This window comes from Carassius gibelio, chromosome B8 (assembly GCF_023724105.1).
Source record: "Carassius gibelio isolate Cgi1373 ecotype wild population from Czech Republic chromosome B8, carGib1.2-hapl.c, whole genome shotgun sequence".
Classification (NCBI taxonomy): Eukaryota; Metazoa; Chordata; class Actinopteri; order Cypriniformes; family Cyprinidae; genus Carassius; species Carassius gibelio.
The window spans coordinates 20,111,359-20,138,768 of record NC_068403.1 but is presented as its reverse complement, the minus strand read 5'-3'; the positions used below and the strand labels follow the sequence as shown (position 1 = coordinate 20,138,768).

Below are 27,410 nucleotides of genomic sequence, written 5' to 3'. Positions count from 1 at the left end.
AACAACATTGAATGTAAGATAAAACCCTTATGTACAAAGCTGATAAGAAAAAAAAAAACAAGAAGAAAGTTATTAAAAACATAGTTATTAAAAAAAATTGTCATGCAGGGAATTCTGGGACTCTCTATTTATGTTTTTTCACTGTAAATTATACAATTACTTATTTCACTTCCAAAAAAAATATTTTAAACAGTATTTTACTCTAAAATTACATTAAATGTAATTACATTTATTCACCATATATATTATGGAAACTTACTAGTAACCAATTAACAGGTTTTAACTGTATCATATTTACAGTATTTTACTGTTACAATCACAATATTTTTTTTACATTGTGGTCTTAGACATTTGGACCTCAGTCTGTATTCATTTATTAATATATTAAATGTCTAAGATTAAGAGTGGAGTAAATGCATTGTCAACAAGATTGCAGTAGTTTGACCTCTGTAGTTCCTAAGCTCTTAAAAACAGGGCAAGGTTTCATATGAGTAATACCTGTCTTTACCTTTAGTACCGAAAAAAATCTTAGCCAGTCACCAAGTAAAGTTGGGTTATAACCTCTGGAGTTAAATTTTAATTAGCAAAGATCATATCTGTCCCTGGACCTATCCACACTTGTCTTAATAAATACACTCGTACAAAGAAAAAGGATCCAGTCTCTTTATTATGGTTCATCAGACTAAATCATCTGTGAGGTATGTCTATATATTTGTTAACCCATCCGTCCATCCGTCTATCTGTCTGTCTGTCTGTCTGTTTGATTATCTTTGTGTCTATCGATAGATCAATCTATCCATCTATAAGAGTTAACTATAACTGGGAAATAACATTCAGGGCTTGTATAGTGTGTGACTTTTGAAAGGCTTGGATTTACACATGAATGAATCCTCTCTGAACTCTGCATGCTGGGCTAATTCGAGGCTAGAACACAATGTTTGAAATGTCAAGACTTGTAGAATGAATGCTAAAACTTTTCTATTAAACTTGCTGTAAACATTGATGATGATGATGATGATGATGATGATGTGTAATTGTAATGGATTTATTCAACAGGTCTGTTACAGTTTTTCTCAGTCACTTTGGTACATTTCTCGAATCATCCTTGAGATTTGCAAAACAGTAAGTGCATTTCTCAAAACAACATGTACAAATAGGAAAACACCATCTATTACCTGCAAAAGCCAGTCTCTTGCTCAAAATCCTTAGTTCATCTCTCAAAAATAAATATCTGTGTCAATGAACATGTCAGTGCCATCAGAATGACAAGTCCTTGTGTCATAGTTTACGGATTGCTTAGTCATGTCGGCAATATAACAGTGTACTCTGGAGGGATGTTCTTCTGATGTAAACTATGGCAACATGTATGACAGTTACTTATTAAACAATATGCCATATGCTTATGTATGCCATATATCCATTTCAAAAGTACACATTTACACATTACTGTATGTGGGATATTGATTGAAAGAGACTGGATTGAATTCCCAGTTACACTTTCACTAGTGGTCTGGCCAAAAAAAAAAAAAAACACTTTTCAATGTAATTGTGATATAGAAATGGAAAATGAAATGAATGTCCTCTTTCCATACAGTATACAGTAAGCTTTTTAACTGAAGATTCATGAGATGATCCTTTGAGCTATTTCAGAGAAATGGTTTATCATTGGTTTATCATCTACATTCTCTTCATTAGAAGATTCACTTGCACAATTCATGCCAAATTGAGAAAAAGTGTAATAATAATGAGTAAAACTTTTACGATGAACTAAAGACTAGATTTTTTGAGGGGTAAGACTATTTACACAGAAAAGTATATAATAAATTTTGAGCAACATTGCATTAGTAACTGATAATGTAGGAAACTGCCGATAACTGTGTGCAATCAATTGCATGAATGTACAAAAGCAATCGCAACTTGTTAAAAAAAAAAATAAGAAACTGGTTTTATGATGTGTATAAATGACTAGATGATGTGGAGGTTGTACAAATAGAAAACAAAAATAATGACTTTATTCAACAATTCCTTTGTCAACAGTCTCCTCTGTGTCTCTCCACATCACTCAAACTGCCTATGCTCTTCTGTGCCAGCCACGCTACAAGAATGCACTGTTTCTATGTGTATTTATGCTTTGATTTGAAAGAAAATAGCACATCCTTGTTTGCATGCTTATATCCTGGTGCATGGATTTGAAACTGTGATGTTGCTGTGGACACCCTTCACTGATCAATGATGAAATAAATTACACTGAAGTGGTGGTGATAAGCACATCAGTGTACAAAATACATGTAAACAAACACATTTGCATTGTCTGTAATGAATGCTATTTTTTTATAAATGCAGTGTTGGGCAGTTACTAGTCACATGACTTGAAATTACATAATTTAATTACAAAATAAAGGTAACTGGGTAAGACTTTATTTTGGTGTCCTTGTTATATGTTACATGTGTAACGATTGCACACAGGAGACGAAAGATCCAATTGCAGTGTTTAATGGGGTAATCCAAATAACAAAATCCAAAGGCTCGTGGGAAATGTAGTGCCTCCAGTGGGGTGACTATGGGGAAGTGAGACCACTAGTGGACACCCAGGGAAACACAGACCAGACATTACCCCCTCCTCTAAGGAGCAGCTACCAGATGTTCCACTGAACAAACCAAGGAACACAGAGACCAGGAAGGAGGTGGACTGGTGGAGGATAAGGGGGAGGGATGGAGGGCCAGGTCCATTGCGGGAAACAGAGACAGAAAGTGAAAAAACAAAAAACAACCACAAGGAGACCAGGAGGGAGGTGGACTGGTGAAGGACCAGAGGGAGGGACGGAGGGCCGGGTCCATGGAGGGAAACAGAGACAGGAAGTAAAAAACAAAAAAACAACAACAACAAGGAGACCAGGAGGGAGGTGGACAGGCGGAGGACCAGGGGGAGGGATGGAGGGCCAGGTCCATAGAGGGAAACAGAGACAGGAAGTAAAAAAAAACAAAGAGGCCAGGAGGGAATGGAAATTTCAGGGGCTCAGGGCAGAGCCGACAGGTCAGGAATCCAGGGTGGAGCAGGAACAGGAGCCCACCGGAATGGCGCAAATGGAACTGGAGACCACCACAGCAGAGCGGACTGGACAGAAGCCCACCAGGGCGGCGCAGAAGCCCACCACAGCTGTGCAGCAGAGACGTGAAGAGGCTCTGGTAGTTCAGCAGAAACGTGGAGAGGCTCTGGTAGTTCAGCAGAGACGTGGAGAGGCTCTGGTAGCTCAGCAGAGATGTGAAGAGGCTCTGGTAGATACGTGGTGATTTGACTGGGTTCAGGAAGATCAACTGTGGCTTGACTTCGTTCAGGAAGAACAATGGTGACTTGAGTTTGCTCAGGAAGATCAACGGTGACTTGACTTTGCTCATGAAGATCAACGGTGACTTGACCTTGCTCATGAAGATCAACAATGACTTGACTTTGCCCATGAAGAACACTGTTGACTTGACCTTGCCCATTAAGATCATTGGTGACTTGACTTGACTCGTGAGGTCTAACTGTGGTAGTGCTTGACTCATGAGTGTTAATGGTGACTTGACCTGACTCTGGAGGGTCAATGGGGACCCGACTCGACTCTGGAGGGACCACGGGGACCTGACTCGACTCTGGAGGGACCACGGGGACCCAACTCGACTCTGGAGGGACCACGGAGACCTGACTCGACTCTGGAGGGACCACATGGACCTGAAGGATCAACGTGGACCTGACTCGACTCTGGAGGGTCAACGGGGACCTGATTTGACTCTGGAGGAACCACGGGGACCTGGTCAGTGGGGACCTGACTTAACTCTCATCTTGTGCAGTGGCGCTGGGTCGGCGATCAACTTGTGCTGTGGCGCTGGGCTGGTGGCCACCTTGTGCTGTGAAGCTGGGCCGGCTGCCACCATGTGCTGTGGCTCTGGGCTGGCGGCCATCTTGTGCAGTGGCGCTGGACTAGCGGCCACCTTGTGCTGTGTAGCTGGGCTGGCGGTCCTCCTGTCTGGAGACACAGGTCTAGAGTCGGCCATCACACCTGGAAAGACAGGTGTGGCTGGGGTATCTGAGACCGATGCTGTAGGAACATTGTGAATCCCCAAAAATCCAAGATCTCCAGCTCATTCATTTCCCACTCAGGCACAGGGTTATCCAGGCAGGCGTTAAAAAGGTCTTTAAGTTCCTTATCATTGTACCCCATGCCTACCGCCATGGTCCAGAATAATTGTGCCAAACCACCCACCTCAATCCCCTTTTGCCGGAGGGTAGTTAAACTTGAAAGCCTCCCCATCCTCTCCTCTATGGTGGCTGGGGAACTGGGCATGATGGAGTCCTTCTGTAATGATTGCACAAAGGAGATGAAAGATCCAATTGCAGTGTTTAATGGGGTAATCCAAATAACAAAATCCAAAACAGGCTAAAGGTCAAAAACAGGGAAAGCAGTCTAAAAACAAGAAACAAGAAACAAGAAAACACAAGGGAACGTGAGAAAAAGGGGTGACTGAAAAAGGGGAAAACAAGGACTCCATGAAATAGAATGAGACAGACTGGTATATATGGACAGTTGATAACGATGAAAGTGAAGACAGCTGAGTGCAATAACAGGTGTGCAATTAACAGTGATGAATGGGACAAAGGCTTGTGGGAAATGTAGTGCCTGCAGTGGGGTGACTATGGGGAAGTGAAACCATTAGTGGACACCCAGGGAAACACAGACCAGACATGGTGACAACATGTGCTTACTTTTATTTTAATAGTAATTAATTATGCATAATAATTACATGCAATTATTTCTGAATATTGCAACACACACATACTGCTTTGATTTCTTTCCCAAATTACATTGACTGCTCTAAAATTTCTCAAATTTGAGACACCAATGTTTCAGGAGTTTAGTACTTATTTGATAACTGTTTTATTTCATATTAGGATGTAACTGTTTTTTTTTTTCATAATTTAATAAAATAACTGAAATAGTTACTCTACTTATTTAATTTAAAAAAGGGTTACTTGTAACCTATTGTAACATATTTCATTTTCAAAGTAACCTTCCCAACACTGCATAAATGTCACTTATCAAATATGCCCTCAAATGTTTTTATCTCAACCATCCTGGATTCACATTCTGTATCTATCCAGGAAAATGGTCAAGAAGTCTCTCGTTGCTGGCCTGGTGGTCTTGCTTGTGGCTGCAGTGGGTTTTTTTCTGGGTGTGTATTTGGGAATTGGAAATAAGAGACTCACTGTATACTCGAACCACTTCTACTCAAAAGCAGCCGTAGCAGCAGATGCCGGGAGGTGCTCTGAGGTTGGAAGGTAAGAGTCCAAATGTCTAGAGTTAAAAGTTTCAATGCCTGTCACTGAACATCATGCACGTCAGTTCAAAAACACAACATTCTTTGTGTTTCAGGGACATCTTAAAGCGCAATGGTTCAGCGGTTGATGCTTCCATTGCTGCTCTGTTGTGTGTTGGGCTATTCAATGCACACAGCATGGGCATTGGAGGAGGACTGTACTTCACCATATACAATGCGTCAACAGGTACAACAATGACATTTATGCATTAATTTATGCATTAAAAAAGTTTACCTATGAATCAAACCCATGACCTTGGAATTGCTCACACTTTGGTATAAAAAACCCATGAACTAACTTTCTGTAAATTCTCCTCCACTTTGACATATTTTTCAAGTCAGTTCTGGCATGAAAGGACATGGCTTTGGGAGTTTAATATGACGCAGAGGTCATTTGCCATTCAGCAGAAACTTGTCATGCAAAGTGACTTACAGTACATTAATAGAAAAAGACATGACCCTGTAGCATCCTGAGGTCAAGTGCCTAGCAGAAGGACTCAGTGTTTACTCAACATCACAGTGACCGCAAATCTTGCTTCACAGAGTCAGCAAATGATGTGAAAACATCAGCAAACACTACCTCTTCAGATGAAGCTAACATAGTAAATAACAAATGATGATGACACACAAGCCTTAGGTTTCTGTCCAAATTAATTTTAGACTTGAAGTATTAAAAATAAAAAATTCCATGTGTTGGTCCACAGGAAAGGTTGAGACAATTGATGCCAGAGAAACTGCTCCAATGAATGCTTCAGAGGACATGTTTGGCAATAACACCCAGCTGTCACGGAAAGGTACATTACCATTATTGTAAATATCACCAAGTACAGCCTCCATTCTATAAAATAAATGATCTGATCTCTTAAGAGACTTACTGACCCTGACAAACAGTTAAGAGTCTAGACTTAATCTGTATGTCATCATTTCATTTTTTTCTGCATGATGGTCACATCACATTACTTTGATTTGGTGAACAATTTTTTCTCCCAAATATTATAAAGCAGTGAAGCAGTATTGTTAATCTTTTTAATGTATATACATTTATTATTTGACTAAGAAATAACAAAAGATTATGTCAAACTCAGTTCAGAAGTTTGAGTAAAATAAGATTTGTTTTCATGTTTGAAATCTTTTCTGTTCACCAAGTCTGCATATGTTTAATCAAAAATATTAATACAAATACTATTTACAATTTAAATCAGTAAACATTTCTTATTATGTTCAATGTTGAAAGCAGTTGTGCTGCTTTATATTTTTGTGGAAACCAAATTGGAAAGATTCTTTGAATAGCAAGTTCAAAAGAACAACATTTATTTGAAAACTTTTGTAAAATTCTAAATGTCTATTGTTTAATTAGAATCCTTTCTGATTAAAAGTATAAAAACATTTCCCAATATAAAAATTATAATTTACTAATTTTACTTTTTTGTTTTAGTTTTTTTGTATTTGTTTTTAATAATTATGTTCTTTTAATGAGCCTTTTAATGTGCATTAATTGCATTAAAACATATTGATATACAGAAGATGAGCATCATGTCATTGATCTTATTGTAGATTTGTCCATTGAATAATGAATTACTGTGTCTGGTTTGTATGGCAGGAGGGTTGTCCATCGCCATACCAGGAGAAATCCGCGGTTACGAGATGGCACACAAAAGACATGGGAGACTGCCATGGAGGGAACTGTTTGAGCCCAGTATAGAACTGGCACGCAATGGTTTTCCAATTGGCAGGGCCTTGGCCAATGCCATTGCAAAAAACAAGGATTCAATTCTGAGTGACATTACATTGTGGTGAGCCTTTATCTTTTGGACACTAGAAAACTAGGCAGTCTTTGAGAAAATCCACTTATCATAATTGAAAATAGCACACAGTAACAAGTGTACTAAGGTGTATTGGTGTGTAATTTGTAATTACATCATACTGCATCATATGATGCAATCACAAATAACAATCCTAACTCACCACACTCCAAACTCTCTACTGTACTTTTTAAAGACATCATATTGATCTTTTCCTCTCTCTGTCTTTGCTCCAGTGAAGTGTTTTGTGACTCAGACAAAAACCTCCTGAAGGAAAATGATATCATTAGATTTTCCAAACTTGCTGACACCTTCGAGAAGATAGCGGAAGAAGGGCCGGATGTTTTTTACAATGGATCTATGGCTCGAAATATAGTGGATGATATCCAGGCTGCAGGTCATTTCATACTTTCTTTATTGACCTTTTTTATCATGTGCTGAAGGTTAGATTACCTAATAATAATAATAATAATAATAATAATAATAATAATATATATATATATATATATATATATATATATATATATATATATATATATATATATATATATATATATATATATATATATATATATATATATATATATGCAAATCAATGTGTCACTACAGGAGGGATTATAACACTTGAGGACCTAATGGAATATAAGCCAGTGTTGAATGAGACCCCCCTGAAGTTAAATGTGGGAGAGTACACCATTTATATTCCTGATGCTCCATCCAGTGGACCTGTACTCGCTCTGATTCTCAACATAGTGGATGGTGAGTCTCACATTGTTCCCGTGTGTGTGTAATCGAATCAAGGACCTCTAGTCTAGAATACCTGGAGAGAGCCATTCATTAGCATTCTTATTTATCTTATTAGTAGACTTCCAGGAATCTTTTGAGCCAATCAGCTGACCCATTAATGTGATATGTTTAAGCAAGATATGGCAATTTATAATATATAAGGTTATCCTAAATAAACAAATTGAATGTACAGCTTAGGGTTGTGCCGTTAGAAGATAGTATCGTGTATCGATGATAGTCAGAGATATCAACATTAGCAGATTTCTCTGTCGATAATCAAGATAATATAAGGCTCATTTTCCCATTAATGTATTCGATTATAATAATAACTATTATTTTTATTTGGCTGCTTATTATAATTTGGCTATCAAACTGCCCAGCTATTTCATTTCATCACTGCATTTCTCTCTTTCTCTCACACACATACACACATCGCATGCGAGCAAGCGCTGGAGGATTAAAGCCTGTAGTCGCAGATAACTCGTTAAATACATGAAATGAAAGAGATAGAAAATGAGGAGTTGGTGTCCCACACATTTAATGGCTACTACACGACAACGCATTCTTCTCATTAATGAGAGATAAACTCTTTCTTGGCTTTACAAATAAAGTAAAGACAAAATAATAACAAGGCGGCAGAACGATGTTGTGTATTGAGTTACGGTTTAACCTGTAGAGGGCGATGTAGCTCACATGGGACTGAATGTTTGTAGGAACAAAAAGAGAAGAGAATAAAAAAAATAAAAAAACAAGTGAAGTTGATACTAGTGTCAGGTCTCGTCTGTTCTGCTGTGACTATTACAAGATTAAAACATAACAAATTGGTGATGAGGATGGCGACTGCCGGTGTGCCTCTCCCTGCATTGTTCCTGCCATGCAGTGGACGACCCACTATCCCGTTTGATATGTGGATGAAAATGCTCGGAAATTACCTGCTCGCTATTCACGTGGAGGGGGTGACTGGCCCGATATGAGGAAGCGTGCAATTCTCCTACACTGCTTGGGCACCAAAGGCCAACATGTATTTTATACACTCACAAACATAAGTACAACCTATGATTCAGCAGTGGCTGCACTGCATGCACATTTCAGTCCAGCAATAAATGTTGTGGTGGAATGATACAAGTTCAGGCAAAGAGTACAGAGACCACATGAGACTGTAGCCGAGTATGTGGACGTGCTACATGAGTTAGCTACTACATGGGGGTTTGCTGGTAATACAGATGAAATGATACGGGACCAACTTATTGAGCACGCTAGCTGTGTAAAAAATACGTGAGAGACTGTTCAAACTGAAAAGTACAATCTGAGGCAGACCTCACTCTGGATACAGCAGTAAAGTTGGCGTGTCAAGTCGAAGCAGCTATTGGACATGCTCAGAGTCTAGCTTTGGAGCCGCATGCTCCAGTGGTGAAGGCGAGACCGAAACATTAATTCAGAACCAGAACATAGAGCAGTTATTCCGCAGAGCCTGCAGCAGCACTGAAACCAGATCAAAGCTGTTTTAGATGTGGATCAGACACTTTGCTCGTGTATGTAAGTACAAACAAAACACAGCCAAACTAGGAGAAGTGGTTATTTTGGAAATTAATACAGTGCGAATGATAGAAAATGGATGAGATGACAAAATGTACAGTATCCATAAAAGCAAAAGCAACTTCCTGTACTGTGGAGTAAGTGGTGGATACGGGATCTGCGGTGTCAATCATTCCTGAGCACCTCAGAATGCACTTCAGTGGTATTCCGCTTGCTGAGCCAGAAATTTTTTTAGTGACTTACACCAAAGTTGACGTTTCAGTGCTAGGTTGCATGTTAACTACAGTGCAGTATGCAACATTGTGAAGACAGGCATGGCTCTGCTGGGAATGGACTTATTCAGAGCACTGAGACTTTCTATTGACAACAACAGTGTGCTCTCACCTGTGGGTCCAGTGTCAGATCGGCGAGATCAAAGCCGGAGCTGTGACTGGGGAAAAGTTAGGTCTTGCTTATGGTTTCATTCACCATGTAAAAGTCAGGGAAGACGTTCAGCCTGTTCAACAAAAGCTGCGGAGACTTCCACTTTCAGTTAAACAAGCTGTCTCTGCTGAATTGGAGAGATTGTTAGAAACTGATGTGATAGAGAGGATTCATGCATCTCCATGGGTATCACCCATCGTTGTCACACGAAGAAAGAATTTGGTAGAGTTGGGGTACTCGAACTTGGACTCGGACTCGAGTCCGGACTCGAGTCCAATTTTGAATGAACTCGGACTTGTCACGCACTCGGGTGAATTTGTACTCGGACTTGACACGGACTTGAACATTTTGGACTCGGAAAATATTCCGAGTACAGTCGAGTCCGCGTAACGTGTAACAATAAAACCAGCATAAAATTGAAATGATAAATTAATGAATGTCTCCCCTTCTGTCATTTTACTGCACCACACCGGCAGGCAGAAGTCTCACGCTTGCAGACGAAACACACGCACCACTCACTGGATATCAATGTGGATTAGTGATGGGAAGTTCGATTCTTTTCCGCGAACCGGTTCTTTCGGACGGTTTGATTCAATAAACCGGTTGAAAAAAAAAAACAGTTCACCGGATACATAATCCATTGCGATTTATTTGTTATTAAATGAACTTACGTTTCGTCAGAGTGCCGTTCCTTCAAGCCCTCGGTTTACCCGCACTCATTACATTAGCACAAAATCAGTTCAGAATCAATCACCTAAAGAATCAGTTCGGTTCAGACGCGCTGTGAGTCATTCGGCTTCATGCTGAATCACGAATGCGCAGTATCATCAGCACCTCGGTTCTCGAATCGGACGCGTCCGAAAGAAACCGTTTTCGGTTCAGTTTACTGATGATCTGAAAACGTACTCGGTTACGAACGTAACCTCGGTTCCCTGAGATACGGAACGAGTACTGCGTATGGGGAAAAGCTCCTTTTTTCCTCGATACTGAAGCCTTTTTTCAATAACGCAGTGCAACTGCACTGCCATTGGTTTAATCTGTAAACTTTTTTAAACCAATGACAGCGCTGCGTAGCTGCGCGAGCCTGTGGCGATGCAGCGCGCCAAAGCCCGCCAGAATGGGCGGGGCGAATGGCTATATAAGCAGGCAATCGCCAGAGGAAATCAGGTCATACGACTGAAGCGACGACACTGAACCCGCAGCCTCGTGGCACGGCATATAACGCAGTACTCGTTCCGTATCTCAGGGAACCGAGGTTACGTTCGTAACCGAGTACGTTCCCTTTCGATACTTCACTCATACTGCGTATGGGGAACGAATTCAACCGCGCCGTGCCACGGTAGGGAACGACAAGACTTAACTTGAACACCCTGGGGTCCAGAGGATAAGTGAGAGGGCCGGAGCCATCGAACCCTTGACGCTACACTGCTGAGAGGGAGCTAGCTCCCTGGAGGTGGTATGATGACAGAGTCTGCTAGAGGCTGTCGTATCAAACCGAAAGAACCCGAGCATGCAAGGTCGGGATATCCAAGTTATAGAACCTGACAAAAGTGGACGGCGAGGACCAGCCGGCCGCCTCACAGATGTCCTTGATAGAGACACCACTAGACCAGGCCCATGAAGAGGCCATCCCTCTAGTAGAGTGGGCTCTAACTCCTATGGGGCACTCAAGGCCCATAGAGGAGTAACATAGAGCGATAGCTTCAACTATCCAACGCGAGAGGCGTTGCTTTGAGACCGAAGACCCTTTGGTGCGGTCACCAAAGCAGACAAAAAGCTGGTCAGATTGCCTGAACGGCTGAGACCGCTCAATGTAAATTCTCAAAGCCCTCACTGGGCAGAGTAAATCCAGCTCCCGCTCACCTGACAACGGAGGCAGAGCTGAGAGGGAAATTACCTGTGCTCTGAATGGCGTCGAGAGCACTTTAGGTACGTAGCCATGCCTGGGTTTTAAAATGACCTTAGAGTCATTGGGCCCAAACTCAAGGCATGCAGGGCTCACCGAGAGGGCCTGCAAATCGCCAACACGCTTGACCGATGCTAGAGCAAGTAGCAGAGCGGTTTTGAGCGTTAGGGGCCGAAGGTCAGCTGACCGCAGCGGTTCAAAGGGAGGTCCTTTGAGTGCTCCAAGGACCGTGTGAAGGTCCCAAGTGGGAACGGTAAGAGGGCGTGGGGGCTTCAACCGCCTAGCACCTCTCAGGAAATGCACAATGAGGCTGTGTCGACCCACTGATTGGCCAGCAATAGGAGCATGAAATGCTGCAATGGCTGCTACGTACACTTTGAGTGTGGAAGGGGTGAGACCCTTTTCTAGACGCTCCTGGAGAAATGACAGTATCGGAGATACATCACACTCAACAGGGTCTTTGTTTTGTGCTAAGCACCAGTCAACAAAGACTGACCATTTTTGGGCATAGAGGCGTCTTGTAGACGGGGCTCTTGCCTGAGCAATGGTGTGTAGTACGTCCCCGGGGAGGCTCAGAGGCTCCCATCGAGGGACCATACATGCAGAGCCCAGAGTTCTGGCTGTGGATGCCAGATTGTCCTGTTCGCCTGAGAGAGGAGGTCCCGCCTCAGGGGGATCGGCCATGGGGCTTTCATGGAAAGCCTGAAAAGCTCCGAGGACCAAACTTGGGTCCTCCAGAGTGGGGCCACTAGGAGGACTCTGTGTCTGTCTTCCCTGACTCGTCTGATGACCTGAGGGATCAGAGCAATCGGGGGGAAAGCATAAAGAAGGAGGCTGGGCCAGTTGTGGGCCAGTGCATCTGTTTCCTTTGAAAAATAAGTTGGGCAATGAGAGTTGCTTTCTGAGGCGAAGAGGTCGACCTCTGCCTTCCCGAAAATCTCCCAGATTTTGAGAACTGTCTGGGGATGGAGCATCCACTCGTCCGAGGGGACATTGCTCCGTGAAAGCATGTCTGCTCCCAGATTCGTCTTGCCAGGTATGTGTGTCGCCTTGAGCGATCGCAACCTGGGTAATGCCCATTCCAAGAGGCGCTTTGCCAGTGCGCAGAGGCGGCTGGACGAAAGGCCGCCTTGGTGATTTATGTAGGACACCACTGTCATGCTGTCCGACTGGACTAGGATGTGGCGCCCTTCCAAGATTGCCTGAAAGGATTGAAGGGCTCGTTCCACTGCCAGCATCTCGAGGCAGTTGATATGAAGATGGCTTTCTTCGTGCGACCACGAGCCGAAGGCTGGTCTGCCCTCGCACAGAGCACCCCAACCCAGGTTGGACGCATCTGTTGAGAGTACCGTCCTTCTGGAAACCGCCTGTAGGGGTACTCCACGACTGAACCAAACAGGGTTCATCCAAGGCTCCAGGGCTGCTAGACAGGCCTGGTTGACCCTGATGCGAAAGCGGCCGTGCCGCCAAGCATGAGGTGGGACCCGGAGTTTCAGCCAGTACTGCAAGGGCCGCATTCGTAGGAGGCCGAGCTGTAAAACTGGGGAGGCGGAAGCCATCAGCCCTAGCATCCTCTGAAAGAACTTCAGAGGGAAACAGGCTTTGTTCTTGACAGAGGCCGCGAGCTGCTGAAGTACAAGAGCGCGCTCTGGTGATATGACCGCCCTCATATTGACGGAGTCGAAAACTGCTCCCAGGAACGTAATACGTTGGCTGGGGAGCAGTGAGCTCTTGGCGAAATTGACCCTGAGTCCTAGGCACTGTAAGTGGCTCAGGAGCATGGATCTGTTGTGGTCTAGCTCGGTTCGTGACTGGGCTAGAATGAGCCAGTCGTCGAGATAGTTCAGAATGCGAATTCCCATCTGTCTCAGAGGGGAGAGCGCCTCGTTCATGCACTTCGTGAAAGTGCGGGGAGCTAGAGACAGCCCAAAGGGAAGGACTGTATATTGGTAAGCCACACCCTCGAACGCGAACCTCAAGAATCGTCTGTGATGGGGGGCTATCTGGATGTGAAAGTAAGCATCTTTCAGGTCCAGCGAGAAGAACCAGTCCTCGGGGCAAATCTGCGTGAGGATCTGCTTCAGTGTCAACATCTTGAACTTCCGTTTCATGAGAGAAAGGTTCAGATGTCTGAGGTCTAAGATGGGTCTGAGACCGCCATCTTTCTTGGGGACAAGGAAATAACGGCTGTAGAACCCCGACCCGCTGTCTGAGGGAGGAACTATCTCTATGGCTCCCTTCCTTAACAGCGTCATCACTTCGGTGCGGAGGACCTGAGCATCGTCCGGCTCTACCGAGGTGGGAATCACTCCGCGAAAACGCGGGGGTCTTCGGGCGAACTGCAGTGAGTATCCGTGTTTATTATCCCCAACACCCACTTGGACACTCCGGGGATGGCCTGCCAGGCCTCGGCCCGCGTGACAAGGGGCTGGATAGTGTCGGATGGCAGACCGCTGATCAGGGGCCTGAACACCGACGAGTGTGGAAGAGGAAAAGTGCTCTCTTTTTGAAAATGTGAAATATTTATTGTGTTCGCCATAACAACGGCGCTTTGCGTGGACGCAACAACAGTGGGCCCAGGTCGCACAGCAGACAGGCGAGAGAGCTTCTGGGGTGGTCCGGCCGCAGCGGGACTTTGCCCCTTCCTCTTTCTTCCCCAACGATCAGGAGGATTTAGAGGGCGTCGGGTCCAGCACAATCCTTTGCCGGGGGCCCTGACGTCTAGGCGGTTTAGCGCGCCTAGTGGGGCGAGCTGGGTGCTGCTCCTTAGGGGGTGCCGCCTGGGGGGTAGAAGGGGCAGGTTTGCTCTGGTGCTGAGTCGGCGCAGTCCTGGGGCGACTCGGGGCAGAGGTGGAGCGCTTGGGCAGGAAGTGTCGCATGGCTTGGGACGACTTCTGTGCTGCAGTGAAGCGTTCTGTAAACCCTTCTACCGCTGGTCCGAAGAGGCCGCATGGAGAGACTGGGGCATCGAGAAAGGCCACTTTGTCGCTCTCCTTAATCTCTGTTAGGTTGAGCCAGAGGTGGCGCTCCAGCACAACCAGGTTGGCCATGGATCGTCCGATGGCCTGGGCCGTGGCTTTCGTGGCGCGCAGAGCCAAATCAGTGGCGCTGCGGAGGTCACGGAAAGCAGGTTCACTACAGCTAGACTCATCCAGGGAACGGAGAAGCTTTGCCTGGAACACCTGCAATATGGCCATGGTGTGCAGAGATGAAGCGGCTTGGCCCGCAGAAGTGTAGGCCCTGCCAGCCATGGCAGAGGTCGTCCTGCATGGCTTGGAAGGAAGGGCTCTCTTATTTTTCCACCCCACAGCCGCGGGGGGACAGAGGTGAGCAGCCACGGCCTCATCCAGGGGCGGCAATTGCTCATAGCCCTTCTCCTGAGAGCCATCTACTGAGCTGAGAGCTGCAGAGGAAGTGCGTAGGCGGGCCGAGTAGGGGGCGCGCCACGACTTTGTCAGCTCGTCATGAACCTCAGGGAAGAATGGGGCAGGTCGCTGGCGGGGGGCCTGGCGGCGTCCTGGCAGGTACCACTCGTCCAGCCTGCTGCGTGTCGGCTCTTCAGGGGGGGCCCACTCCAAATGGAGTTCCTCAACGGCCTTGGAGAGGATGCGGAGAAGCTCGGCATCCATCCCAGCTCTGGCGTCGATGGGCTCCAGTGACGGCAGGTGGGCGGGGTCAGAATCGCCGGCCCAGTCCTCCGTTTCAGAAGCCGCGAGTGACATGGAGTCGTCAAGCGGCTCGTCCTCCGATCCGCCAAAAGAGACGAGGTCGCTCGCTTCAGCCGAGGGACGCTGCTCTGGGCGTGAGAAGAGGACAGGGGACGGCTCTCTCATTGGAGAGGGTGAGGCACGCGGGCGCTGAGCCGGCGTGAGCTCACCCAAATCCGGGCGCTGGGCCCCTCTTCCCCGCTGTCTTTTCCTGGCCGGCTCGCGGGAGGAAAAAGACGGGAGGGCGCGAGGGGCGGGATTACTTTCATTAAAGAAAGCAATCCGCGAGCGCAGAGAGGCGAGACTCATGCTTTCACAAAAGCAGCATGAAGTCTCAGTGAGTGCAGCCTCAGCATGGGGTTTACCCAGGCAGAAAACACACTCACCATGGCCGTCGTCCTCATGCAGAGGGGCTCTGCATGTGCCACAGCTGTGGCGCGGCATGGCCGTCGCCGTTAAAACGGCGTTAGAAACGCTCTTTTAGAGCGGTGAAAACCGCTGGAAAAAGCTCTTTTAGGATCGCCGGATGGCGGCAGGAGATCGCTGAGAAGCGGCCGGAAGCGGGAAGCGGGCGGCCCGAGATCGGCGCTGAGAGCGGCTGTCTGCGAGTACGCCGGCGCTGCAGGCGGTCGGCGGTCTCAGCTGGTCCGCTGCGGTGCCTCTTCGACGGCGAGAGCTCGTTCCAGGCGAAGGCGTTCAGCAGAGATCCAACGAAGTGAAGTCGTCGCTGAAGGAGTAAGATCTGATTTCCTCTGGCGATTGCCTGCTTATATAGCCATTCGCCCCGCCCATTCTGGCGGGCTTTGGCGCGCTGCATCGCCACAGGCTCGCGCAGCTACGCAGCGCTGTCATTGGTTTAAAAAAGTTTACAGATTAAACCAATGGCAGTGCAGTTGCACTGCGTTATTGAAAAAAGGCTTCAGTATCGAGGAAAAAAGGAGCTTTTCCCCATACGCAGTATGAGTGAAGTATCGAAAGGGAACTGATACAACCGGTTCTTGACTCGAGAACGCGAATCGCTCAAAACCCGGGTAGGAAAATCTGACAGGGTAGGATAAAATGTCAGGACACCGGCACGTGCTGCAGTTCAGTATCATCAGCTGCTCTACTCGTGTTCATGTTCTGTTTACTACAAACTCAGTTTGTGAATCTGTCATCATTAACTATAAATACAGTACAGATATTTCATAAATCATCCCTTATTCATATTAAACATGTCTTTAGAGTCTTAATTATTGTCTAACTTCCCTGAAAACCCCTTTTTTGGCCCATACATAATCTACAATATACAGATTAGAAACATTTAGCCCCGATCTTAAAAAAAAAAAAACGTATATATATATATATATATATATATATATATATATATATATATATATATTTTTTTTTTTTTTTTTTTTTTTTTTTTTATAGTTTTATCACACTTTCCGATGTTTAACAAAATACTTGAAAAATTACACGCATGCGCAGTATCATCAGTTCATCGGTTCTCAAATCGGACGCCTCCGAAAGAAACGGTTTTCGGTTCAGTGTACTGGTGATCCGAAAACCGATGCAACCGAGTACCAAAGACAGCAGCAGCAACCAACAGGTGCTGCACATTTCAGCATTGCAGGATTTGCAAGACCAGAACTGACCAAACAAGCAATGCAACTTTATGATGCAAGTTCTCCAAGACAACAAGAAATTCATAATGCCATCATTAAGGATCTCCTCATTGGCTGCACTTTACCTCTGTCAAATGTGGGGGAGAGGCATTAAATAACTGAAATGTCATCTTTAACTGGAGGACAATATAGTGTGATACAATAATAAAATAGGTTCATTTGTATTTTCATGCACTTGTAATACAATAAAACCTTTGAAAACTTTTTTGATAGGAAACTAGTTAGGTTGACATAAAATAAAAATGTTCAATGGCAATGACTAGATGTAACAGTGGTATTTTTTTTATTACATTTTTATATTGCCATTGGTTTAATGGGTTGAAAGGTTAAAATATTAATAGAATGTAAAAATGTACAATACCAATTTATACTCTTTTTTAATTTAATTACTTTCTGGACTCGGGCGGACTTGACTCGGACTCGGCCTTTAAGAACTCGGACTTGAGTCCAACTCGGCCCCTTTTGGACTCGGACTCGGACTTGGACTCGATGTTTGTGGACTTGGTCTTGACTCGTACTCAACAAAGGTGGACTCGGACCCAACTCTAGAATTTGGCACTGAAAATGTTTGTGGTCTTATGTAAACCTAACATGGCTGTAGTGCACAGTTGCTTTTGCCTCACCTTCACTGACCTCTGCCAAACGAAAATACTCTATTGTGGAAAAGGAGGCATTAGCCTCTGTGTGGGCTGTGGAAAAGTGGTGGACGTTCTTATGGGGGACAAGATTAACACTGTGTACAGATCACCAGGTTCACGTAGTGTATCGTGCAGGAGCACAAATCTATGCTGCTGACTGTCTCTCCCATCTGCCTCTACCATCAGAAGAGAATGCAGAGCCAGTGACTGAGCCAAAACTTGAAGCTTTGCTAGACACAGAACTGAAAGCTCCCTCAGTGAAGGACTTTGCTGGGGCATGTGAAGCATGCCCAGAGCTTACTGCCATCAGGGCACAGACAAAAAAGGGGTGGCCTAAAACAGCAGACGGAAGTCTCTACAGACGGTGCTCAAATCCTACTTTGCTACTAAGAAATGAACTCTCAGTTCAAGATGTGATAATATACAGGGGCCCTTACTGACGGCTAGTGCCTGTAGCTCTGAGAAAACAGCTGGTGGACCTGGCACATGAAACTCACCAGGGTGTTGTGCACACCAAGAAGAGGCTGCGTAACTTATACTAGTGGCCTGGCATGGACATGTTGGTGCAGGACAGCATTAGTGCATGTGTGACCAGCCAGATGAATGATAAAAGCGCTAAGACGCATGCTGCTCCACTTCGGCCCGTTCCACTGCCACTGATTGATTATTATACAAAGTGGCCGGAGGTGGCTTTTACACATTCAATCACAACCACGGCTGTCACTACCTTCCTGTCTGCTGTGTTTGCCCGCTTCGGCAACCCCACAGAACTCATTAGTGACAATGGGACACAGTTTACCTCGAGCGAGTTCACAGAATTTCTGGCAGTAAGAGATATTACACACAGAAAAGTATCTTTGTATTATCCACAAGCAAACAGAGCTATTGAACGCTGGAACTGCATTCTCAAAGAAACACTTCTTACTGCCGAGCAGGAGAGGAAACCATGGAAACCATTCATACAGGACTTCTTGCTCACATACTGTGCAACTCCACACAGTTCAAAAGGAGTGTCACCATATGAAATCATATTCAACAGGAAAATGCGCACAAAGGTGAACATCGGTCCAGCAAGCAAAGCTACTCTACTGACAGAAAAGCAACAGCCCATGCACCACTGCCCATGATGGCCGCAGGTCCAGCGACACGACACAAGATGGCCGCCAGCCCAGCGCTGCGAGGCACGATGGATGCCAGTCCAGCGCCAAGGCACAAAGTGGTCGCCAGCCCAGCACCACGATGCAAGATGGCCGCCAGCCCAGCGCCACCTGCCAAGATGGCCGCTGAAACCTTTTTAGATTATTTTTCTATGCTGACCAAGATCCTAGAGATTCCCAGGAGTGTTCACGTCCCGTCTGCTGATTAAGAGACGGTTCACGTCACGTCTGCTGAGCCAGCGCCACAGTACAAGATGGCTGCCAGTCCAGAGCCACTGCACAAAGTGGCCGCCAGCCCAGAGTCAGGGCTAGTCACCGATGACCTTCCAGAGTCAGGGCTAGTCACAGATGACCTTCCAGAGTCAGGGCTAGTCACCGTTTACCTTCCAGAGTCAGGGCTAGTCACCGATGACCTTTCAGAGTCAGGGCTAGTCACCGTTGACCTTCCAGAGTCAGGGCTAGTCACTGTTGACCTTCCAGAGTCAGGGCTAGTCACCGTTGACACTCTGGAGTCAAGCCAAGTCACCGGTGAAATTCATGGACAAAGGCAAGTCACCAATGATCTTCATGGGCAAGGTCAAGTCACCAGTGTTCTTCATGGGCAAGGTCAAGTCACCGACTATCTTCATGGGCAGAGGCAAGTCACCATTGATCTTCATGAACAAATGCAAGTCACCAATGATCTTCATGAACAAAGGCAAGTCACCATTGATCTTTATGAACAAATGCAAGTCACCAATGATCTTCATGAACAAATGCAAGTCACCAATGATCTTCATGAACAAATGCAAGTCACCAATGATCTTAATGAGCAGAGTCAGACCACCAATGATCTTCATGATCAGAGTCAAGTCAGCATTGATCTTCTGGAATCCAGTCTAAACACCATGGGATTACCAGAGCCTCTCCATGTCTCTGTGGAACTACCAGAGCCTCCACACGTCTCTGCTGAACTACAAGAGTCTCTCCTGGCCTCTGCGGAACTCCCAGAGCCTCAACACGTCTCAGCCGAACTCTCTGAGCGCTCGACTGATCCTGTGGTGGCTACGGAGGCTACCCTTAACTTTATCATGTTCTCTGTTTCAGACTTACCCAACCAGACTTGCTCTCCTGTCAGTCCGATCCCACTGTGGTGGTCTTCTGCGCCACCCTGGTAGGCTTCGGTCTCGACCACACGGATGTGGTGGTCTTCTGCTCCGCCCTGGGGGGCTTCCGTCCCGACCACGCAGTTGTGGTGGTCTTCTGCTCCACCCTGGGGAGTTTCGGTCTCGACCACACGGATGTGGTTGTCTTCTGCTCCTCCCTGGGGGGTTTCTGTCCCGACCACACGGTTGTGGTGGTCTTCTGCTCCGCCCTGGGGTGCTCCAGTCTCGACCACACGGTTGTGGTGGTCCTCTGCGCCTCCCAGGTGGGCCTCTTTCTCGACCACACGGATATGCTGGTCTTCTGCTCCACCCTGAAATCCTGCCCGGTCGGCACAGTCCTGGGTCCCTGAACACACTGACCCACCCTGATCTCCTGTTGTGTTGTTGTTGGGTTTTTTTTTTTTTGGTTGGTTGTTCACTTCCTGTCCCTGTTCCCCTCTGTGAGCCTGGCCCTCCGTCCCTCCCCCTGATCCTCCGCCGGTCCACCTCCTCCTGGTCTTGTTTTGTCAGTCTTGTCTTGAAGTGTCTGGTAGCCGCTCCGTAGAGGGGGGGGTTTTGTCACAGTGTCTGGTTTGTGTTCCCTGGGTAACCACTAGATGTCCTCCTTCCCCACGGTGGCTGTCACTTCATGAACCACATTCCCCACAATCTCTGTCTCCTCATTGCACTCACCTGTCACGGGTTATTAATCATTGCACTGTTTTAGTATGTGTCACAGAGTCCTTGTAGTTATTACACCTCTTCTTAGTCTTGCTCTTGCCGGTTTGTTTTGTGTCTGTTTATGTTGGATTTGTTTCTTTGGTTTTGACCCCTGCCTGGACTGATTACGATTTAGATTACCCCTGAAATAAACATACTGCATTTTGGATCTACCTGTCCTGTGTTTTTTTGTGTGGGGATAGTGACACTTAGACCTAGAATCGGGAGGAAGGGTGGAGAAGCTCATAGCCCAAGTTGCTTGAAGTCCAGTATTAAGTTTCCACAGTCTGTGATGATTTGGGGTGCAATGTCATCTGCTGGTGTTGGTTCATTGTGTTTTTTGAAAACCAAAGTCACTGCACCCGTTTACCAAGAAATTTTGGAGCACCTCATGCTTCCTTCTGCTGACCAGCTTTTTGAAGATGCTGATTTCTTTATCCAGCAGGATTTGGCACCTGCCCACACTGCAAAAAGCACCAAAAGTTGGTTAAATGACCATGGTGTTGGTGTGCTTGACTGGCCAGCAAACTCATCAGACCTGAACCCCATAGATAATCTATGGGCTATTGTCAAGAGGAAAAAGAGAAACAACAGACCAAAAAAAGGAAGATGAGCTGAAGGCCACTGTCAAAGAAACATGGGCTTCCATACCACCTCAGCAGTGCCACAAACTGATCACCTCCATGCCATGCAAAACTGAGGCAGTAATTAATGCAAAAGGAGCCCCTACCAAGTATTGAGTACACATACAGTAAATTAACATACTTTCCAGAAGGCCAACAATTCACTAAAAAGCTTTTTTTATTTTTTTATTATGAAGTATTCTTACTTGTTGAGAATTGGTGGGTTTTTGAAAATCACCACAATTAAAAGAACCAAAGATTTGTTGAATTACTCATATAAATGTACTTTTCCATGTTAATGAGGGCAAGCATCATCATGTTATGCTTTAAGGAAGAATGTACATGTAGCAGATCATTGCAAAATATGCGAACAAGGTGAGGAGTATAAGGTCTTGTGACACCCTCTGGGTTTATTTTGTGATAATGATCAGATGACTGTATATTATCCATCTTATGTTGCTTATTCATCGTCACTGCAGTCAATAAATGAGATGCAAGATGGTGCCAGTTGAATTTGAATCTGATAGTAGTGCCACTTTCATATACTTTTCACTTTTCATAGAATAGCAAATATCAACAAAGTATTCAAGAGAGTTGTGTAAATTAAACACAGAATATGGTTTTGCACTCCACTGCACTCCTTGTCCATTATTTATTATATGTAAATATGCGCTAGAAGAACATATTTGACCATATCCCACATATTTTGCAGTGTATTGTACATGACAAGCATTCTAAAAGTAAAAATGCAATGCTTCAAGGCATAGTAAGTTCAACTTTTAATTAGTCTTCAGATATGTTTCATTTTGCCTTCAGGCTGCCCTGTGTCTCACCTATTTAAAACCAAAAACGTGTTCTGGATTTAAAAACACAAGATGAAAGGTCTGTTTTTATTTATTTTTAAACTTGAACTAATTTTACATTAAATGCAGTGTTTAAAGAATGGTGTGTCATGTGTGATTCTGCAAAACACACAAGACGTGAGTGCAGCAGTCAAATACATAAGGGATTAGCAAAGGTTTACATAAAAAATAAATAAAATCAAAAGCAGTGGAGTGAAACAAAAAATGCAGGTCAGACTATGCTTTAAGGTCAAATTCTCGCTATTAACAAATAATTAACTACAACTTTTGTAATTAATAATAATAAGTAAGGTAGGTGATAAGGATTATGTCGAATATAATCACAAAGAATATGTGAATATGTGATTAAGTACCAATAAACAACCAATATATTATGAATAGGTATGTTAATAAGCAACTAGTTAATAGTGAGAATTGGCACCTATACTAAAGTGTTACCAAAATGTGTTCTATGTGAATGAAGGCTTTCTGAATTATGCAAGGCGAAGTGTTTGTGTATCCTAATATAAATATGCATAACAGGTATAATTCACATCAAGGATTCAACTCGTTTTCTAGGTTTCAACTTCTCAGATAGCAGTGTGTCAACAGCAGAGGAGAGGACTTTGACTTATCATCGCATTGTAGAGGCGTTTCGTTTTGCTTATGCCAAGAGGAGTAAACTGGGAGACCCGCGTTACCTCAACATTACTGACGTGAGTTCAACTAACTGTACATAATTTGTTGTTTTGGGTCTCACACAAGGAGTTTTGAGGACTTATGCATTTTAGCTCAAGATCTGTGAAGTGGTTTAAAGAGTCCTTTATAAATAATATCCGATACAGCAGATTATATTTTCCCAAGGCCTCTTACTGTTCCTATTTCATGCACCTGTGAGTTTAATGGCCTTTGGTAAATCTATTTTCAATGATCTGCTTTCCCAGCTCATCCACAACATGACCTCAGACTACTTTGCAGACAACATTAGGAGTAAAATCACAGATGACACTACTCACCCAGACAGCTACTATGATCCTGAGTACTTCGTCCCTGATGACCATGGCACAGCTCACCTGTCAGTCATCGCAGAGGATGGGAGTGCGGTGGCAGCCACCAGCACCATCAACCTTTAGTAAGAGAAAAACAGCACTTGACCTGCATTTCCCTGTTCATATATATATATATATATATATATATATATATATATATATATATATATATATATATATATATATATATACACACACACACACAGTGGGGCTCGAAAGTTTGGGCACCCCTTGCAGAATCTGTGAAAATAAGAGAGATCATACTAAATGCATGTTATATTTTATTTAGTACTGTCCTGAGTAAGATATTGTACATAAAAGATATTAACATTTAGTCCACAAGACAAAAAAAAATTGCTGAAATTATTAAAATAACCCCACTCAAAAGTTTGGGAACCCTTGGTTCTTAATACTGTGTTCTGTTACCTGATGATCCTCGGCTGTCTTTCTGTTTTGTGATGGTTGTGCATGAGTCCCTTGTTTGTTCTGAACAGTTAAACTGAGCAGCGTTCTTCAGAAAAATCTTTAAGGTCCTGCAGATTCTTCAGTTTTCCAGCATCTTTGCATATTTTAACCCTTTCCAGACTTTATGATTTTGAGATGCATCTTATCACACTGAGGACATTTGAGGGACTCAAACACAACTATTTAAAAAGATTCAAACATTCACTGATGCTCCAGAAGGAAACAAGATGCATGAAGAGCTGGGCGGTGAAAACTTTTGAACACGATGAAGATGGCCAAATTTGTCTTATTTTTTTGATGATGGATGATTTCAGTCACTTTTGAGTGGGGTCACTTTAATAATTTCAGCAATGTTTTTGTCTTGTGTACTAAATGTTAATATATTTTATGTACAATATCTTACTCAGGACAGTACTAAATAAAAAATAACATGCATTTAGTATGATCTCTCTTATTTTTTGAAAATTACTCATATTTTCACAGATTCTGCAAGGGGTGCCCAAACTTTCGAGCCCCACTGTATATATATATATATATAAATCAATAAACACTGTTCCTCTTATAATATTTAGTATGCTCATATTTTAGTCTTGAGCCCTGAAAATGACAAGAATCTTATTGTCTTGATCTTGATCTTGTGTTTTCATAGTTTTGGCTCAAAGGTGATGTCACGCTCAACTGGCATTATCTTTAATGACGAGATGGATGATTTCAGCTCTCCTTACATTAACGATGGCTTTGGGGTTCCCCCTTCACCCAACAACTTCATTCAGCCAGGTAACAAAATTAAATGACAGATTATCTCTAGACACACAGGTACGTTGTTTTTTTTGTTTTTAACATACGACTTTTGTCTTTTGACAAGGTAAAAGACCACTTTCGTCGATGAGCCCCACGATAATATTTGACAAACACCACAGAGTCAAAATGGTGGTTGGGGCCTCAGGGGGGACGAAAATCACCACTGCAACTGCTCTGGTAACCACAAACACAAAACAGCGTTTAACTATACTCACTGGATGCATATGGCCAGGGTACAGTAGTGTTTTCTAAACCTGGCTTCCCTTATGCAAATTAAATATACAGTATGTATACATTTCCATATACAAAATATTTTGTCATAGGAAGTATAAAGCATATACAGTATGGAACCTATTAGAGGTTGGAGCATACAATACCAGTCAAAAGTTTTGGAACAGTGTTTTTTAAATGTTTTTAAAGAAGTCTCTTCTGCTCACTAAGCTTGCATTTATTTGATCCAAAGTACAGCAAAAGCAGTATAATTTTGAATTTTTTGTAGTATTTAAAATAGCGTCTTTTTACCTCTCCTTTTCCACTTCTCCCAGGTGATCCTGAACTCACTGTTCTTTAATTATGATCTGAAGAAAGCAGTTACAGAGCCAAGAGTCCACAACCAGCTCAACCCCAACATGACAGTTGTGGAACAGGACTTTGAGCAGGTGGGTCCCTGGACTTAACTGAGCTTACCTAATTTAAGGCATGACAAACGATTTAATGAGTCAGTAAAAAGACAGTTATTTGTATTTTTTATTATATGTTTCTGGTTCTTCAGAGTGTTCTTGATGGCCTGGCTCAGAAGAATCATGTAACAGAGCTGCAGAGGACGCCAGGAGCAGTAGTCCAGGCCATTGTGCGACAAGGAGACAAACTCTGCGCCGAGTCTGACCCCAGGAAAGGCGGCTATCCCGCGGGATATTAAACAACTTTCCCTCTCTCCCTTCTCAATTTTTGTGGGCCTTCAATCATTGGTGACTCAATCAAGAACCACTAAAAAATGAATATACACATTGTGAAGCAATGCACCTCTCAGTCCAAACCGTCAACATGGACCCCAATGGACAAGGTAATACAAATACTCCCTGTTTTTATTAACATAATTTTTTTATTTTTGATGGGAAAATGTTTTATTGGTATCATCAGTGCCTAACTTTCATATTGAACTGTCTGTGATATTTCCAAGCTTATTTATTCCTTTTGTGTGTAGAGAAAGAGGATTGATTATCAGTATGTGGGGGTCCTTTGGTACCTGATCCCACTGTATGGGTTTTTTGTTGTGTAATGGAGTTCTTTGGGTTAATGGACATGTTAAGAGCAATTCAAAATGAGCAATACAAAAAGTGCCTGTGAAAGTGACAAAGTCAGGGAAATAATTTTAAAATTAATCTTAGTAATAAAAATGGTTCATGTATTTATTTGCCAAAAAAGAAAAAAAGAAAGTCATATTGGAACATGATCTCTTTAAGATTCTGTTTTTATTTATTTATTTTCATGGTAGACACACTGTAATAATAAAACACTGTTAAAATGTGTGGAAACTCTATTATATTACCATCTATAAGCTGAATGTTTCACTTAAAGCTCTAACCAGTATATTGATTTGAAACAGTGAACTGGAATGATAATATTCTTATGGTAAAATCATGGAAGAATGGCATGTACAGCTTTAGATTACCTCACTGGACACGTTCGCCTCTGTAGGCTATACAGCCATTCTCTCATGAGATGACTTACATAATGTGAAATGCTGAATTGTTATTGTTATGAGTAAATGACTTGTGTATGTGAAAAAGACCCGAGTTCCAAGGCAGAAAAACATGTTCACCTCAGGTCTATTATTAGCTAATGTTAGTCCCATTTTATGTTTAAATTACATTCAAAGTAATAGTTCACTCAAAAATGAATTTGCTGATAATTTGTCGTCATTCCATCTGAGATGTAGATCAGTTTGTTTGTTCATCAGACCAGACTTGGAGAAATGTAGCATTATATCACTTGCTCACCAGTAGATCCTCTGCAGTGAATGGGTGCCGTCAGAATGAGAGTCAAAACAGCAGATAAAAACAATGAATAAAGTGAAATGAAAAGCTGTGTTTGTAAGGGACAAATCCATCAATGTGTTTTAAATGTAAACGTTGCTTCTGTCCATAGTCCAAAATTCTTCAGTAAAAAAGAGTATATCCTTTGTTGTCCTCTTACTTTAAAATTCAAATTTGTTTATATCTGTTTGGACTGTTTTCTCTTTGTTCACACTTCTGTCCTGAATCAGACAGAACAATATTATGTAGAGAAGACTTGTATTTTAGTCAGAAACAACGGTTTGAAGTAAAAAAAAAAAAAAAAAAAAAAAAAAAACCTAAATGATGACCTGGAGTTGTGTGGATTATTGTGATGTTTTATCAGCTATTTGGACTCTCATTCTGACGGCACCTATTCACTGCAGAGGATCCAGATGACAAAGTGATGTAATGCTACATTTCTCCAAATCTGTTCTGATGAAGATACAAATGCAACTACATCTCGGATGGTCTGATTTTTAACTAATTTTTGGTATACTGTTCCTTTAAAGGCTATCACTAGACTGTTTGTCTCCAAATCATATAACTGCAATATCATGCTGTGTAATGTACAGATCACATTTAAGCTATATCATGAAGCTAGACATTTTAATGTTTATCATGAAGTGACACTGTGGTGTTAATGTATAGTGCATTCAGAGAAATACATGTGTGTATATATTTTTTAAACATCCACTGTTATGGGGCTGTTGTTATGCTGTTAATTAAACTGTTTTTGGACCAATGTATGTTTT

The 27,410-nt window shown here is 43.4% G+C and overlaps 1 protein-coding gene across 2 annotated transcripts; it reads left to right on the top strand.

Annotated features, from left to right (window-relative positions):
• Positions 1-545: 545 nt before the first annotated feature.
• LOC127964066 (glutathione hydrolase 1 proenzyme-like) lies at positions 546-27,400 on the top strand. Of its 2 annotated transcripts, XM_052564218.1 has the most exons (14): positions 546-698; positions 1,057-1,122; positions 5,141-5,317; positions 5,412-5,542; positions 6,060-6,149; positions 6,956-7,148; positions 7,394-7,554; positions 7,767-7,916; positions 22,866-23,002; positions 23,231-23,418; positions 24,450-24,577; positions 24,666-24,778; positions 25,147-25,260; positions 25,374-27,400. In XM_052564218.1, exons 1-14 carry the CDS (start codon positions 670-672, stop codon positions 25,518-25,520), a joined length of 1,824 nt encoding a protein of 607 aa, XP_052420178.1. In that variant the 5' UTR covers positions 546-669; the 3' UTR covers positions 25,521-27,400. The 2 variants fall into 2 exon arrangements, with proteins under 2 accessions (XP_052420178.1, XP_052420179.1); XM_052564219.1 differs by lacking the exon at positions 1,057-1,122 and having other exon boundaries at positions 548-698.
• The last annotated feature ends 10 nt before the right edge of the window (positions 27,401-27,410 follow it).

What these genes read in the sequence shown, in the direction of transcription:
- LOC127964066 (XM_052564218.1), top strand. Translation starts at nt 670, where the DNA reads ATGGTTCATCAGACTAAATCATCTGTGAG. An exon ending in CAGACTAAATCATCTGTGAG is followed by an intron (nt 699 to 1,056) that starts GTATGTCTATAT and finishes TTTATTCAACAG; the next exon opens with GTCTGTTACAGTTTTTCTCA. An exon ending in CACCCAGCTGTCACGGAAAG is followed by an intron (nt 6,150 to 6,955) that starts GTACATTACCAT and finishes TTTGTATGGCAG; the next exon opens with GAGGGTTGTCCATCGCCATA.